The sequence below is a fragment of the Lucilia sericata genome, unplaced genomic scaffold (genome assembly GCF_015586225.1).
Source record: "Lucilia sericata isolate MDLA Ls3-8-SP2 unplaced genomic scaffold, ASM1558622v1 Contig000883F_arrow, whole genome shotgun sequence".
In the NCBI taxonomy this organism is placed as follows: domain Eukaryota; kingdom Metazoa; phylum Arthropoda; class Insecta; order Diptera; family Calliphoridae; genus Lucilia; species Lucilia sericata.
Window position 1 is genome coordinate 42,215 of NW_023994873.1, and position 13,090 is coordinate 55,304.

At 29.4% G+C, this 13,090-nt stretch overlaps 1 protein-coding gene across 8 annotated transcripts; it reads right to left on the reverse strand.

Moving 5' to 3' along the window:
- Positions 1 to 2,841: 2,841 nt before the first annotated feature.
- On the reverse strand, positions 2,842 to 11,532 carry LOC119608815 (galactosylgalactosylxylosylprotein 3-beta-glucuronosyltransferase S). 8 transcript variants are annotated; one of them, XM_037963343.1, is made up of 6 exons: positions 11,161 to 11,526; positions 10,537 to 10,981; positions 4,846 to 5,121; positions 4,524 to 4,786; positions 4,037 to 4,388; positions 2,842 to 3,973 (listed from the first exon to the last, which is right to left on the reverse strand). In XM_037963343.1, the coding sequence occupies exons 2-6, from the start codon at positions 10,766 to 10,768 to the stop codon at positions 3,912 to 3,914; spliced, it is 1,185 nt and encodes a 394-aa protein (XP_037819271.1). In that variant the 5' UTR covers positions 10,769 to 10,981; positions 11,161 to 11,526; the 3' UTR covers positions 2,842 to 3,911. The 8 variants fall into 8 exon arrangements, with proteins under 8 accessions (XP_037819271.1, XP_037819274.1, XP_037819273.1 ...); XM_037963346.1 differs by having other exon boundaries at positions 11,255 to 11,525; XM_037963345.1 differs by having other exon boundaries at positions 10,537 to 11,014; positions 11,255 to 11,525.
- Positions 11,533 to 13,090: the final 1,558 nt, after the last annotated feature.

Consider the following 13,090-nt stretch of genomic DNA (forward strand, 5'->3'; position numbering starts at 1 on the left):
TACTCTCCACCAGATGTCTCACGGCATAATTACCTTCTAGTGTTTTTATTATTTCCTGTATCCTCTTTAATTGTCATTCTCCCTTGAATGTAAAACAAAAGAAGAAGAAAAGAAGAAGTGTTGTAAGGAAAAATAGTAGTGATCGTGTTTTCAGTTCGTGCAGGTGTAAAAGTTACTCATATAAAAGAAAATTAATAATAAAGTGTTATTAAATATAAAAAATATAGGAAAAGTGTTAATAATTAAGTTTTGTATGAAAAGTTTAATAAATCTACAGCATTTTAATAAGAAAATATATGAAAAATAAGCAATTCAAGAAAAGGGCAAAATGCCGAGCAAAAAGCTAAGTGTAAAATAAAAAAATCATTCTATTGTTTTTATTATGAGAAGAAAATATCTTATATTATTTAAATAAAAGTGCAATTAGCATATAAAAGTGTTTTTTAGTGAAATTCCTTTAGTAAAAGTGTTCTTTGTCAAAGCCTCCAGAATTTGCAAGTCATGTTGTGTGTGGTAAGTTGCAAACAATAATTACAACAACAACATAGAAGAAACTACCCTACAAGAACAGTGACAGTCATTTGACCGGTCATTTGACTGACACTACTGAAGGAAATATCGATCATTGCGTAGAACAAAGTTTCTATCAAGTTCTTAAGGGCAATATGAAAAACTTGATGGAAACTTTCGTGTCCATGTGATCTTGCATCACCCTCGCACTTATGAATTATATCGACTGTAACACATATATTTGAGCTGCTCACTCTTTTGATGTTTAGTAATCAAGGATGATATAAATATTAGTCACGATTGACTGATCATGCTTGATGGATATATCCATCACAGTTAACAAATAAAAAATGATGTATTAATCGGTCATTGTTTACTAATCATACTTGATGAATATATCCGTTAAAACTGACGGCTATATCAATTTATAATAAAACACAATTTATTAATATTTTAAGATATAAATTTTTTTAATTTTATTAATATAGTAAGCATATACATAAATTAATAATCATTTCACCATTTTACATACCTCGCAGAATCTTAAATCCTCTGATGCTCTTTTTAATTTGTGGAAATAAGTAAGTCTGTAAAGAAATACATATAAATATCGAAATATAAAAATCAAAAGTAAGTATTCATGTTACCATAGATTGATTAAACTCCAAAGTGTTTATCTTCAGCTCCACTTCCTCCACTTTTTTTAAATTCAGTTTATAATAATTCTCTTTATTTTTAATAATTTATAGACTTTGTAAATTTTTGTAATTTTTCGCTTCTTGATCTTTGGCTTTCGCAGAAATAATGAATTTATAACGACGAAAAATACAACTCTGAAACACAGTGACAGTCATTTGATCGGTCATTTGACTGTCATTGTTGATGGTAATATAAAATTTAATAAAATATTATTCAAAATGTAGTTGTTTCACTCTTGCGTATGCAAATGCAACCTTATACCACACGTTTGGTACAGTGTCGGTCATTTTACCAGTCATTTGGCTGTCATTGTTGATGGAATTATAATTTTTTTTATAGAATTCTCTAAAAAAAAATCTGCAAGTGTGTTAGTAAAATAATTTTGTATGTGTTAGTTTCGGTCATTCATTTCTTGTAGGGTAATTTCTAGAAGTCTCAAAACAATATGGCGATTTCTTAGTTATTTCACTTAAGTTTTAAGGCAAATTAAAAAAGTAGGAAATAAATTTGTGTTTAGAATGAAATTGTGTAATATGTTGAGTGTTGTGGGTGCTATATGTTGTAAAGAATTTGTACAAAACTTCTTGTTTTGTTTAGCGGAAATATTGTCAAAACCGAAACCCTTCCGCCGGTGGCCACAAAGTGGAAGTATATTATTTACGCTGGCGGAAGTAAAAAACTTAATGTGTAAAGTTATTATAACTAAAGGTGAACCTATTGACACCGGAATTTCTATAGTTAGCTTCTTCCCAGTGGCCAATATATAGGTTTGCTTTGGCCGGACTACCGCCTTCAGCATCTTTGCTGTAAGTGCCTTTTAATTTAGCCGGACAGTTAAAAAGTTGTTCTATCGCTGTAGTCTTATTCGGAGTTTCAGTTTTTATACAACAATTAGTTTTGTCTAGGGGAAATTTTGTCAAAACCGAAACCCTTCCGCCGGTGGCCACAAAGTGGAAGTATATTATTTACGCTGGCGGAAGTAAAAAACTTAATTTATAAAGTTATTATAACTAAAGGTGAACCTATTGACACCGGAATTTCTATTGTAAGCTTCTTCCCAGTGGCCAATATATGGGTTTGCTTTGGCCGGACAATCGCCCTCAGCATCTTCGCTCTAAGTGACTGTTGATTTAGTCGGACAGGTGAAAAGTTGTTCTATCGATGTAGTCTTATTAGGAGTCGCCAATATGTTGTTTTGCTTTGGCCGGAAAACCGCCCTCAACATCTTCGCTCTAAGAGACTTTTGATTTAGCCGGTGAAAAGTTGTTCTATCGATGTAGTCTTATTTGGTGTTTCTGTTTACATAAGAAATTTGTCACCAAAGTTGCCAAAAAGTGAATAAGTTTGTCAATACTCCTACTGATCTATAATCTTGACAAGTATTGATTCTGAAGTTCTGACTATAGACTGTTCTATAGTCCTGACTATAGACTGTTCTATAGTCCTGACTGTAGACTGTTCTATAGTTCTGACTAGATGATATTCTATAGTCCTAACTAGCCTTGACTATAAACTGTTCAATAGTCCTAGCTATACTGTTCTAGACTTGACTCTAAACTGTTCTATAATCTTGATGAAAAGACTTACAATTTTGAATCCTTAGAAATAAAAAAAAAATAGTTTCTTTTTAGTTACTCGTTGCAACATTATTATGTGCTTTTACTTTATTAATTTTAAATTTTCTTTTAAATTATTTGTTTATTTAAAGATTTGATTTGTTTTCTTTTTCTTATTCTTTAAGTTATTAGTTTTGATGACTTACAGTTTTATAGCATAATTATTATTTATTCGTTTTATCTTAATTTTTCTTATAATTTTTAAGGCAAAAAAATAAATTAATTTTTCTTAATAGTTTATAAAATATTGCATAGCAACAAATGACTTAAGATGACACATTCACGCACAATTATTAAATATATGTTGGCAAACACAACCATGGAAAAACCAAAAACAAAATAAGGAAATTACTATTACTTATATTTGTAATTAATGTAAATGTATTATAAACTATTTAATATTTTATCAACTAAACTTTTCGAAATGTTTCATTAGAAACAAAATTAATTTGTTTTTGTTGTTTTCTTGCCAAGTGTTGTTTGATTGATTGTACCAGTTGTGTAGTAATTAATTTACTTTGTTTTAAAGTTAAATACCCACTGCTTAAACAAATTAATTAAAAATATTATTAAATATTAAGTTAATTTACAAAAAGCGAGACCTAAATATTATCACAAACAAAAAGCAAATAATTTAAATAAATAGTAGAAGAAAGCAATAAGTTAATTTAAAACTAAATTAATTACAAAATTAAAAAAAAAAACTAAATAATAGTTTTGTTGTAGGTATTAGTCAGAAAATATGAACTGATAATTTCAAAATTAAACAAATAACCATACATCTGTATAAATGTCATGAATAGATTTATAATGGCTGGTTTATATTTTCATCCTTAAGGATGTACTCGTATATGCGAAGACAAATTACACAAAGAGTATTTTATAGGGCTAAATATCTAACTAACTCTAGTTAGATATTTTTACTCAAATTTTCAAAACTTTACTTTAATTCACGCCTTGACCTTAGAATTGTGCTTTTTTGGCAAAATAAAGTAAAGTAAAGAAAAATAACAAAAAATTTTAACAAAATAATTAAATTCAAACTGAAAATATTTTTTGAAAAAAATCTTGAAATGGCATTGTATCTCAGCTAAGATAATAACTTAAAGCTTTAGCCTTGCCGTTACTGCTGATAATGGCCTTATTACCTGCAATAAAAAGGAAAAAGTTAAATATTACTTGTCTATCACATAGAAAGCAAAACTACTTACCCTCTTCTTCACAAGCCTCCGAAACACCCATTTCATTTAGCGCCTTAAATAATGCACCCAAATTTGAACGATTATCTAAATATTCTTGACTTATTTTTACGGCTTCACGTGGATGATTTTTAGTTTGTGTATGCCATACTAAAATTTCGGTGCAATTATTGCCTTTGGGTTCAATTTTATCTAAAGTCAGAGCTACACTACGCAAAAAGTAGTCTTCTTCGTAGCCTGGTTTAAAGGGCATGCTGGCGTTGGGATATTCTGCCATATAGGCTAAACTTACAGCAAATCCGGCCATATCAACGGGCCAACGTCGTCCAGCTACCCAGGAGTCTAAGAAACCGACAACTTTGCCCTACGGGGAAGGAGGAAAAAGTAAAAAATATATGTTAATTGAATGAATGGGTTTTACCCTCGTGATTAAGCTTTATTATTCCATTTCATTACTAACAGAGTTATAAAATCTGGATAAATATATAATTTCTCTTACCTTCCTTACAACCGGACCACTTATACCATAACTGGCTATTAAACCCACGGGAAACATGGAAACAATTTTGGTCTCACGTATCTCGCTAAATAACTTGAGATCATAAGTATTGTCATCATCACCAAAATATAAAACTCCCGTAGTTATATTACGTTGACGCAGCCACTGCATGGCGGCTCGTCTATTTGAAACGCCTCTAGGTTTGGATTTAACATTACGAAAACGTTCAGGCATGGGACTAGATAAATGGGTAAAGGGTATGCCTACAAAATAAGAGACAAATTAATGTTTAAAATGCTTTCTTAGTCTAAAAAAAACTTACCAAATTTATTTAGTAAAATATCCAAATAAGGATTGCAGGCATTATAATCATTAGCCACTATCCAGTGTATACGTGGTACATGCAGTAGGGTATAAGCCAATCTGGTTAATTCTGGCACTTGTTCCCGTCTAGGATAAGTGGGTGTAACAAAATATATCATTGTTAAATTATCCCATTCTTGACGTGGTTTATCCTGTATATAAACACGTGTATCGGCGAAAGATTCAGTGCAGGGTATGGAGGGTAATTCTGTGGTTTGTTTACTATCAAATAGATCTGCAAATATAAAAGAAAATTTTATAAAAGCCTTAAAGTATGTTACTAAATGTTTTCTATTTACAGCTAGATAAAACACTTTTTAGTTTTTTTTTATTAATAAATTAGCTAACATTTATTTAAAGATTTGAACAATATTTCCTACATATGTACAAAAATATATAATATATAACAATTTATTGTCTAGCAGCATAACAAGAAAAATGCAATCATTTTCGTTTAAAGAAACACACAATTCAGTTCAATGTCATTTAAATATTCTTTTTGTAATATACTTTTATTCAAGTCATAAAATGTTAAGGCAAAGGGGAACTTATTAAAAAGTATATTTTTTAACGCTTATCTTAAACATTCAACATTGATTAATGACAGTCACCTATAGTATATATATAACAATTACACGTGATTATGTATAATACTTTTATCAATTATATTCACTTGATTGGGTTATGACATGTTGAAACATTGCTTGAGATAAATAAAAGTGAAAATCTACTAAGGGGTTTAATGTCTACAGTGAAATCTTGTTTTGCTGTTAGTAAACAGCCTTGGCAAGAAGAAATTATGATTTACTACAAATAATCAAGTTTGCAAGACCAAAAAATCATAACAAACAAGATCTAGAAAACAAACTAGAAAACTAGTTTTCGAGAAGTTTCGGGAATAAAGTGTTTTGACATGGAAAAAACTTAATAAACTGACTTTGAAAACATAGCAAGTTGAATATGTATCCTTCAGCTTGTAATTTCCTGTTTTTGATCATATTTGCAAGACTAAAATCGTTGCAAATAGGATTAGAAAATATAAGCAAACTTAAGTAGAAAAGAGTTTTTTACTTTAAACCAAACTATTTTCAGAGAGTTTTGTAAAAAGAATCACTGGTATTCATTCTTTTACTAATCTTGCAAGTCTTGCAAACATAGGCTAATTTTCAAGGGTAATAATCATTGCAAATAAGGTTTCTATACAATACCAAAATAGAAAGTGTAGCAAACATATAGCAATTTTCTAGAATATTTTGATACAAATTTATGATTTGCAACTCTTTATCAAATTTGCAAGACTAAAAATTAATGCAAAAAGATTTAAAAAATATGCAAATTCAAAACAAATAAATGATTCGACTAGATATTTCTATAATTTAAAAAAGTCATTTGAGTTGTTCATAGTAAACTACTCTTGCAAGTCTTGTAAATATAGTAAATCAAATAAAGATCATTCTGGTGGCTAAACTATAGCAATAAATTATAATAAAATGTGAATTATTATAAATTTTTGAATTTGCAAGACTAAAAATCATTGCAAAAAAGATCTAGCAAATATGCAAGACCATAAAAGAGAAGAATTTTGATGCTAAAACTAATTTATTTATGTTATTTTAACAAAAAAGAAATAATTGTTGAAAAAGTATCAGTAATCAATCTTTATTGCAAACTACGCTTGCAAACATAGCAAGTCTAACAATTACACTCTGGTAAACATTGCAAATTCCATTAGGTTCCTTGACCTCGATAATAAATGGTACTTAATTCTGTTTTGCCACACTTGATCTTATATGCAAGACCTAAAATCATTGCAAACAAAGTCTAGCAAATATGCTAGAGCAAAACAAAGATAAACTTCATTAGTAAATCAAACATTTTGTAAGAGTTTTGTGAAAAAAGTTATTTGTTGAGAAAAGTATTTAAGTACCCTTGCAAACATGATAACTTTTACTAGATTGGCTTAATTTACAAGACTAAAGTTCATTGCTAACTAGATCTAGAAGATCTGAAAGATCAAGCCAACTGATTTAAGTTATACCAAACGTATTTGTGAGATTTTCAAAAAAAAAAATCATAAGAAAAACACTGGCGTTTTTCACCCTTGCAAACATTGCACATCTAGCTAGCTATATCAAACAAGTTTGTGAGGCTTTTATGAAGAAAATTCGTAGAAAAGTACTTGCGACTATTTAGCTTTGTAAGTCTAGCAAACATGCTAAACCATAACATACATTTTGCTATTTACCCTTGCAAACGTTCCACATCTAAGAAGTTATATCAAACTAGTTTGTGAGGTTTTAGTGAAGAAAATCGTTAGAAAAGCAATTGCTAGTAATTAGCTTTGCAAGTCTAGCAAATATGCTTAATTTGTCTAATCTACAAAATACATTCTGTAATCAATGAAAGTTGCAAGTGTTAAAATCGCTACAAATTCTTATCATTCAGTAAAATCTTAGCCATTTAGTGAAATGACTCATTTTTAACATTTTTTCAAAGATCATTAGTTCGTTAGATACCAATAGAACTAAATCTACAATAAACTGTACAATTTTAGAGTACAATTTTCATTGAAAATAACAAAATTAAGATTAGATTTAAATATGTCTATTAGGATGGCACTCAATAAAAAAAAATAATTAATTTTTCAGTTTCAAAATACTAAAGTAGTTTAAGTTTTAAAATGTCTAACTGAAACACAGGGTTTCATTACCGAATATATCGTTTCCACTACAATTGGATCCCCGATCCGGAATGACCCGATTCTCCCCAGGAATAACATCCAGTCAATCTGTTACAACAACAACATCCTAATATATGGACCAAATAAATACATTCCAAATACTCGGGTTTATAAATTTATCACAAAAACTTGGGCATTTGTTCATTCAAATACTATTAAGATTTCAATCGTTTTAAGTGCCGTAATTTGACTCTATATATTACTTATAGTTTACGACGTCACCCTAATTTTTTATGAATACTATTTACCTTACTCATTACTATTGCCAAATAAATTTGTTTCTAGATAAACAAAAATGTTTAAAAACTATTCTTTCTCCCCCTTGCGTTATCGTTAACGTTTTCCCGTATTGAATGTATTACGTGTGAGTTTGTTTAAATATATTAGGCTCATTATCTGGGTCTATAGATTAATAATAACTATTATATGCTTAAAATGTCGATAATAGTTTAGGGGTTTTTTTATGTTCAATAAATATTGAACATTTAATAACATTAGCGCTTCTTATTATTTAAATAAACTACTAGATTTAGTTTTGTTTTCATTTGATAGTGTGTGAATTTTTTGTTCTAATTTAGTTTTAGTTTAGTATTTTTATAATTACAAATTTCTTTTATATAAAAATTTAATTGAATAAATGTTAGGTGTTTCTCAGTCTGTTAGTATTTGCTTTTGGGGGGGGGGGGGGGGTTGGTCAGTAGCTGCTTAATTTTCAATTTATAAGTTAATGAACCTAACATTTTATGGTATTTGTAAAATAATTCTCCTTATCGCAGCATTTTTTATATGCACACGAGTATGTATTTGAGAAATCTTTGAGAAACCTTTATTGATATAATTTATATTTTTGGATGTTTATTATTTTATTGGAGGGTTTTCAAAGATTTAGCTGTGATTTGTAATAAAAATAAAACAATTATTACTAAATTAAGCATTCAACACGAACCTGCCAAAACATAAATAAACTTTACTCCCATATAAATGAGGCATTTCTATTATTAACTGAACTTTAACATTGTGTTACTATTTTCCAAATTCTTTTCATCCAAATTCTATATTTCTACTTTCCTAATGTCTATAGATATCAATCTTTCTAACTAGAAAATAGAAAACCAATTAAAACTTATTACCTGCTCTAACTATAGCTAATAGTAATTAAATATATTAATGAATGCATATGTAAATAGCAGCAAAAAAATAAATGTTTATAAATAATATTTACATAGAACAGCGCTCCATCACCAAATGACACCTTTATTTTCTTTTTCCATATGATTGTGTGTGGTGATTTTAAAGTGCAATTTAACATGCAATATATTTGTGTAAATGATGGTGCTTGCTTAATGGAAAATTTCTTGGAAAAAGGTTATTGTGCTAAAGGGAAAAATTAAATGTAAATAATAGGGAATATTTGTATATTGGAGCGTCTCAGGGAGAAAGAGAAATACTGTTAACACCTTCTTATAGTTTGGTTATAAGATGATTGCTTAAATAGACAACAGACTAGCATCTAGACTAGACTACAGACTATAAACTATAGATTTGATCCCAGTCATAACTATACAAAAGATCCTAGACCCTATGGATTAGACTTAAGACCAGATTATTGACTGAACTCTAGTATAGACCTAAGACTGGACTATAAACTAGACTCTTATCTAGACTATAAACTAGACTCTAGTATACACTATAGACTAAACTCTAATCTAGATTATAGACTGAACTCTAGACTACACTGTAGACAAAACCCTAGACTAGGCTATGAACTAAAATCTAATCTAGACTATAGACAAAACTCTAGTCAAGACTATAGACTAAACTCTAATCTAGACTATAGACTAGATTCTAGCTTTACTAGAGTCCATTGTAGACTAAACTCTAGGCTATAAACTAAACTCTAGCCTTAACTATATACAAAACGCTAGTCTAGACTGTAGACAAACCTCTAGACTGAACTCTAATTTAGACTAAAGACTAGATTCTAATCTAGACTAAAGACTAGATTCTAGTCTTCACTATGGACTAGATTACAGTCAAGACTTTAGACAAAACTCCATTCTATACTATAGAATAGACGACTGCACTCTAAACTATAGACTAGGCTCTAGTCGAGACTATAGATTCGACTCTAGTCTAAACCTCAGACTTAACTCTAGTATAAACCACGGTTTAGACTCTAGTATAGAGCTCAGACTAGACTATGGACTAAAAATAAGTCTAGACTATTGGCTAGACTCTAGTCTATAGGCTTAACTCTAGTCTTGACTATAGATTAGACTCTAGTCTAGGCTATAAACAAGACGCAAGACGCAAGTGTTTAAAATTTACAGCCTGTAATATACAATCTAGACTATAGATTAGACTGTAGACCAGAATATATACAAGTTTGGACTAGATTAAAACTTTTTTTTGAATCATCATAAAACAAAACTAAATTATGAGATAATATTCTTAATTCCATTTCTGTGAGATGGTCTAATATACATGAAGTAAGTGTGATATATAGTGAATTTGGTAGCATGGATGTCTACATCCTGTTTGTTTTTTTGGTATAATAATAAAAACCAGCGCATGTTTTAAGATATGCAATGCGCCTGTGTAACCTTTTGTTGTTTTCGAACGACAACAAACAACAACCAAAATTATTGGCTTACTCACTTGGCAAGCGTTGCATATCACGTGCACTGCCATTATTGCCGGCTGGTGCTGGTGATAGGGTGCTCAAACCTAATCCAATTATTGAGGAATTAAAATAAAGCAGGTTATTAGCAACATTAACAACATTAGCTTCTACTACAGCACTACTATTTTGTTGGGTCTTTAATTGATTTAGCATTAAAGGAGCGGCCACTGCAACTAAATTCCAACCCTGGCTTCTGGCGGTTGTACTGTGTGGTTGTTGTAATTTACCTGAGGTAGTATATGTATCGGCTCTACCATCATCCGTATAATTGGCCACTGCACACCAGACTACATAGACCAGCAGCATCATCAGCAGCAGGACACAAACAAAAATACGCCGGCTATTGGCTGTTTTGGGACATAGTGCTCGTAGTTTGCTGCCGTGAGCACCACGTAATACGGAACTTTGTGCTGGTCTGCCATGACCAGTATCTAAAGGACGATACTGGGCTGTGGGCATGATATCACTTTTAATTGATTAACAATAGTTATATAGCTCGCTGTAGCCGTCTTGCCTCTCACCCTTACCACCTTGGGTTATTGATGACTGATGACAGACTCTTAAGGTTGTGTTGGGTGTTTTGTTATGATGCACTTGTTATTCCAATTAATTTACACAACATTTGCACTTGCAAGCACTTTCAGCACGAACTATTGACAAACACACTAACTCCTGTTGAACAATCGATTTTATTTATCTTGTTTTCTTTAATGATTAGTAATTTTTTAATACAAATTTCTTATTTTCGTTTTCGATTTTTTTTTTCTTTTTATGTCTAAACAATTTCAAGTTATAAACAATTGTTTAGCATTTGTAAAAAAAACCAAAAAGATTAAAAAAACACAACACACTTAATTATTCATTAACTGGTTAATTTATGTTTTTTTGCACAGTAGTTGTTGTAAATATTTGTTTTGTTATTGTTTAATTTTCTGCTTAATTTACATTTGTATTCACAAATCTCTGCTTCAGTTTCATTTCATTTGATTTAATTAATTATTTCATAATTTTAGCTTTAGTACAATAATAGTTTTTGCTTAATTTAGACACTTTATTTACTTTTTAATTGCGTATAATGTATTATATACAATGTGCATATATTAATGCATAGTATATACAATTGTTTCCGTTTTTTTTTAATACTAAACCCGATGTTTTTTTAACACTTTTCCTTAAACGACTAAAATTTGTGCACAATTTTAATTATTTATGTGCAGGGTGTACTAAATACAAGGTGACATCACTTGCCCAGCTGATTATTGTTTACAATTTTTTATACATAGACTTAAAAACCGCACGTTTGTCAAACTCCATATAAAAAAAAATTGACAATTGTGCAGTTGCTTTCAAGTGCTGGTACCTTGTTTAGTATACCTTGTTTATGTGCTATTTAGTTTTTACAATAACAACAAAACGAGGAGAGAACTAAGAGAGAGCTAGAAGAGACAGAAGAGAGCATTCTGTTGTGCACAGAAAATTCTTCAAGCTGTGCACAGCAATATCATTTTTTTATATGTGCTGCGTCAAATTAAAGTGGCCCTAGGGATACGCAGCCTAGGTTCCATAAGAAATACACGTGTTTGTGTGAGGTGCACAGCCAAATCTGCTTATTCGCAGTAACTTTTATAGCAACTTGAAAGATAAAGTGACAGCGTATGACAATTTGTGAAAATATTTCTATGTGATTTCAATAAATGTCATATTTTTTTCATATGTGATTTGACATTCTGGATACTGAAAGACATCTGTGTATGCTATGCTCTGCTTATTTTGCCTTCGAGACATTATTATTTTTTTGTGTTAGTCAGCTGTTGGGAAGGTTGTATTTTGTTATGTAAATAAACTAGTGTTGCCGGATGTTGAGCAGCTGTAATAATAGAAGATATTTTTAATATAAATAGTATTTATTAAAAATAAAGATTTGTTTTTGTTTTAATATTTTTTAAATAAATAACAAGGAAGGTTTTTTATTAAAAGAACTTTTTTTAGAAAAAGCTAGTATTTTTTCCGTAAATTTGGTTTTCAAATAACAGTTTACGTTTAAAATTTTGAAAATACTGTTTTTTATAAAGAAAATACCGACTTTTAATAAAATAATGTTTTTTTTTTTTTTTTTTTTTGCTTAAAAACTAATTTTGCTGAAAATATAATCCTTAAAAAATACCAATTTTTTCTTAAAAAAAATATTGAAAATACCGGTTTTTATACAAAATATCACTATTTAGTATAAATATTGAAACGTATTTGTGGAAAATACCTATTATTGACACATAATATTAGGATTTGGTAAAAACTACTTTTTTGGTGAAAATACTCTAAAAATACTTGTTTTTTTTTTAGTAAAAAAGGGGTTTTAAGCTAAAAATTACTTTATTGATAAATATACCAACAGATATTTCGTTGAAATGAAAAAGGTTTTCGATATAAAAAGGGGAAAATTACCGGTTTTTAGAAAAAGTAATGTTTTTCGGTTTAAAAAACCTAGATTTTGGTATATATGTATATTAGTTTTTGGGTGAAAATGCAATGCATCGTTAAAAAATACCATTTCTTGTTTAAAAAATATTGAAAATATCGATTTTTATATAAAATATCATGCTTTGGTATAAATAATGAAATATTTTTGCTGAAAATATTAGTTTATGATATGAAATATATCGTTTTTTAAGACACTGGTAAACCGATATCAGTTTTTATTAAACAATTATAAATAAAATACTGGTTTTTGAAAATACCGGTTTTTGATTAAAATAAAGGGTTTAGGTAAAACACTGTATTTTT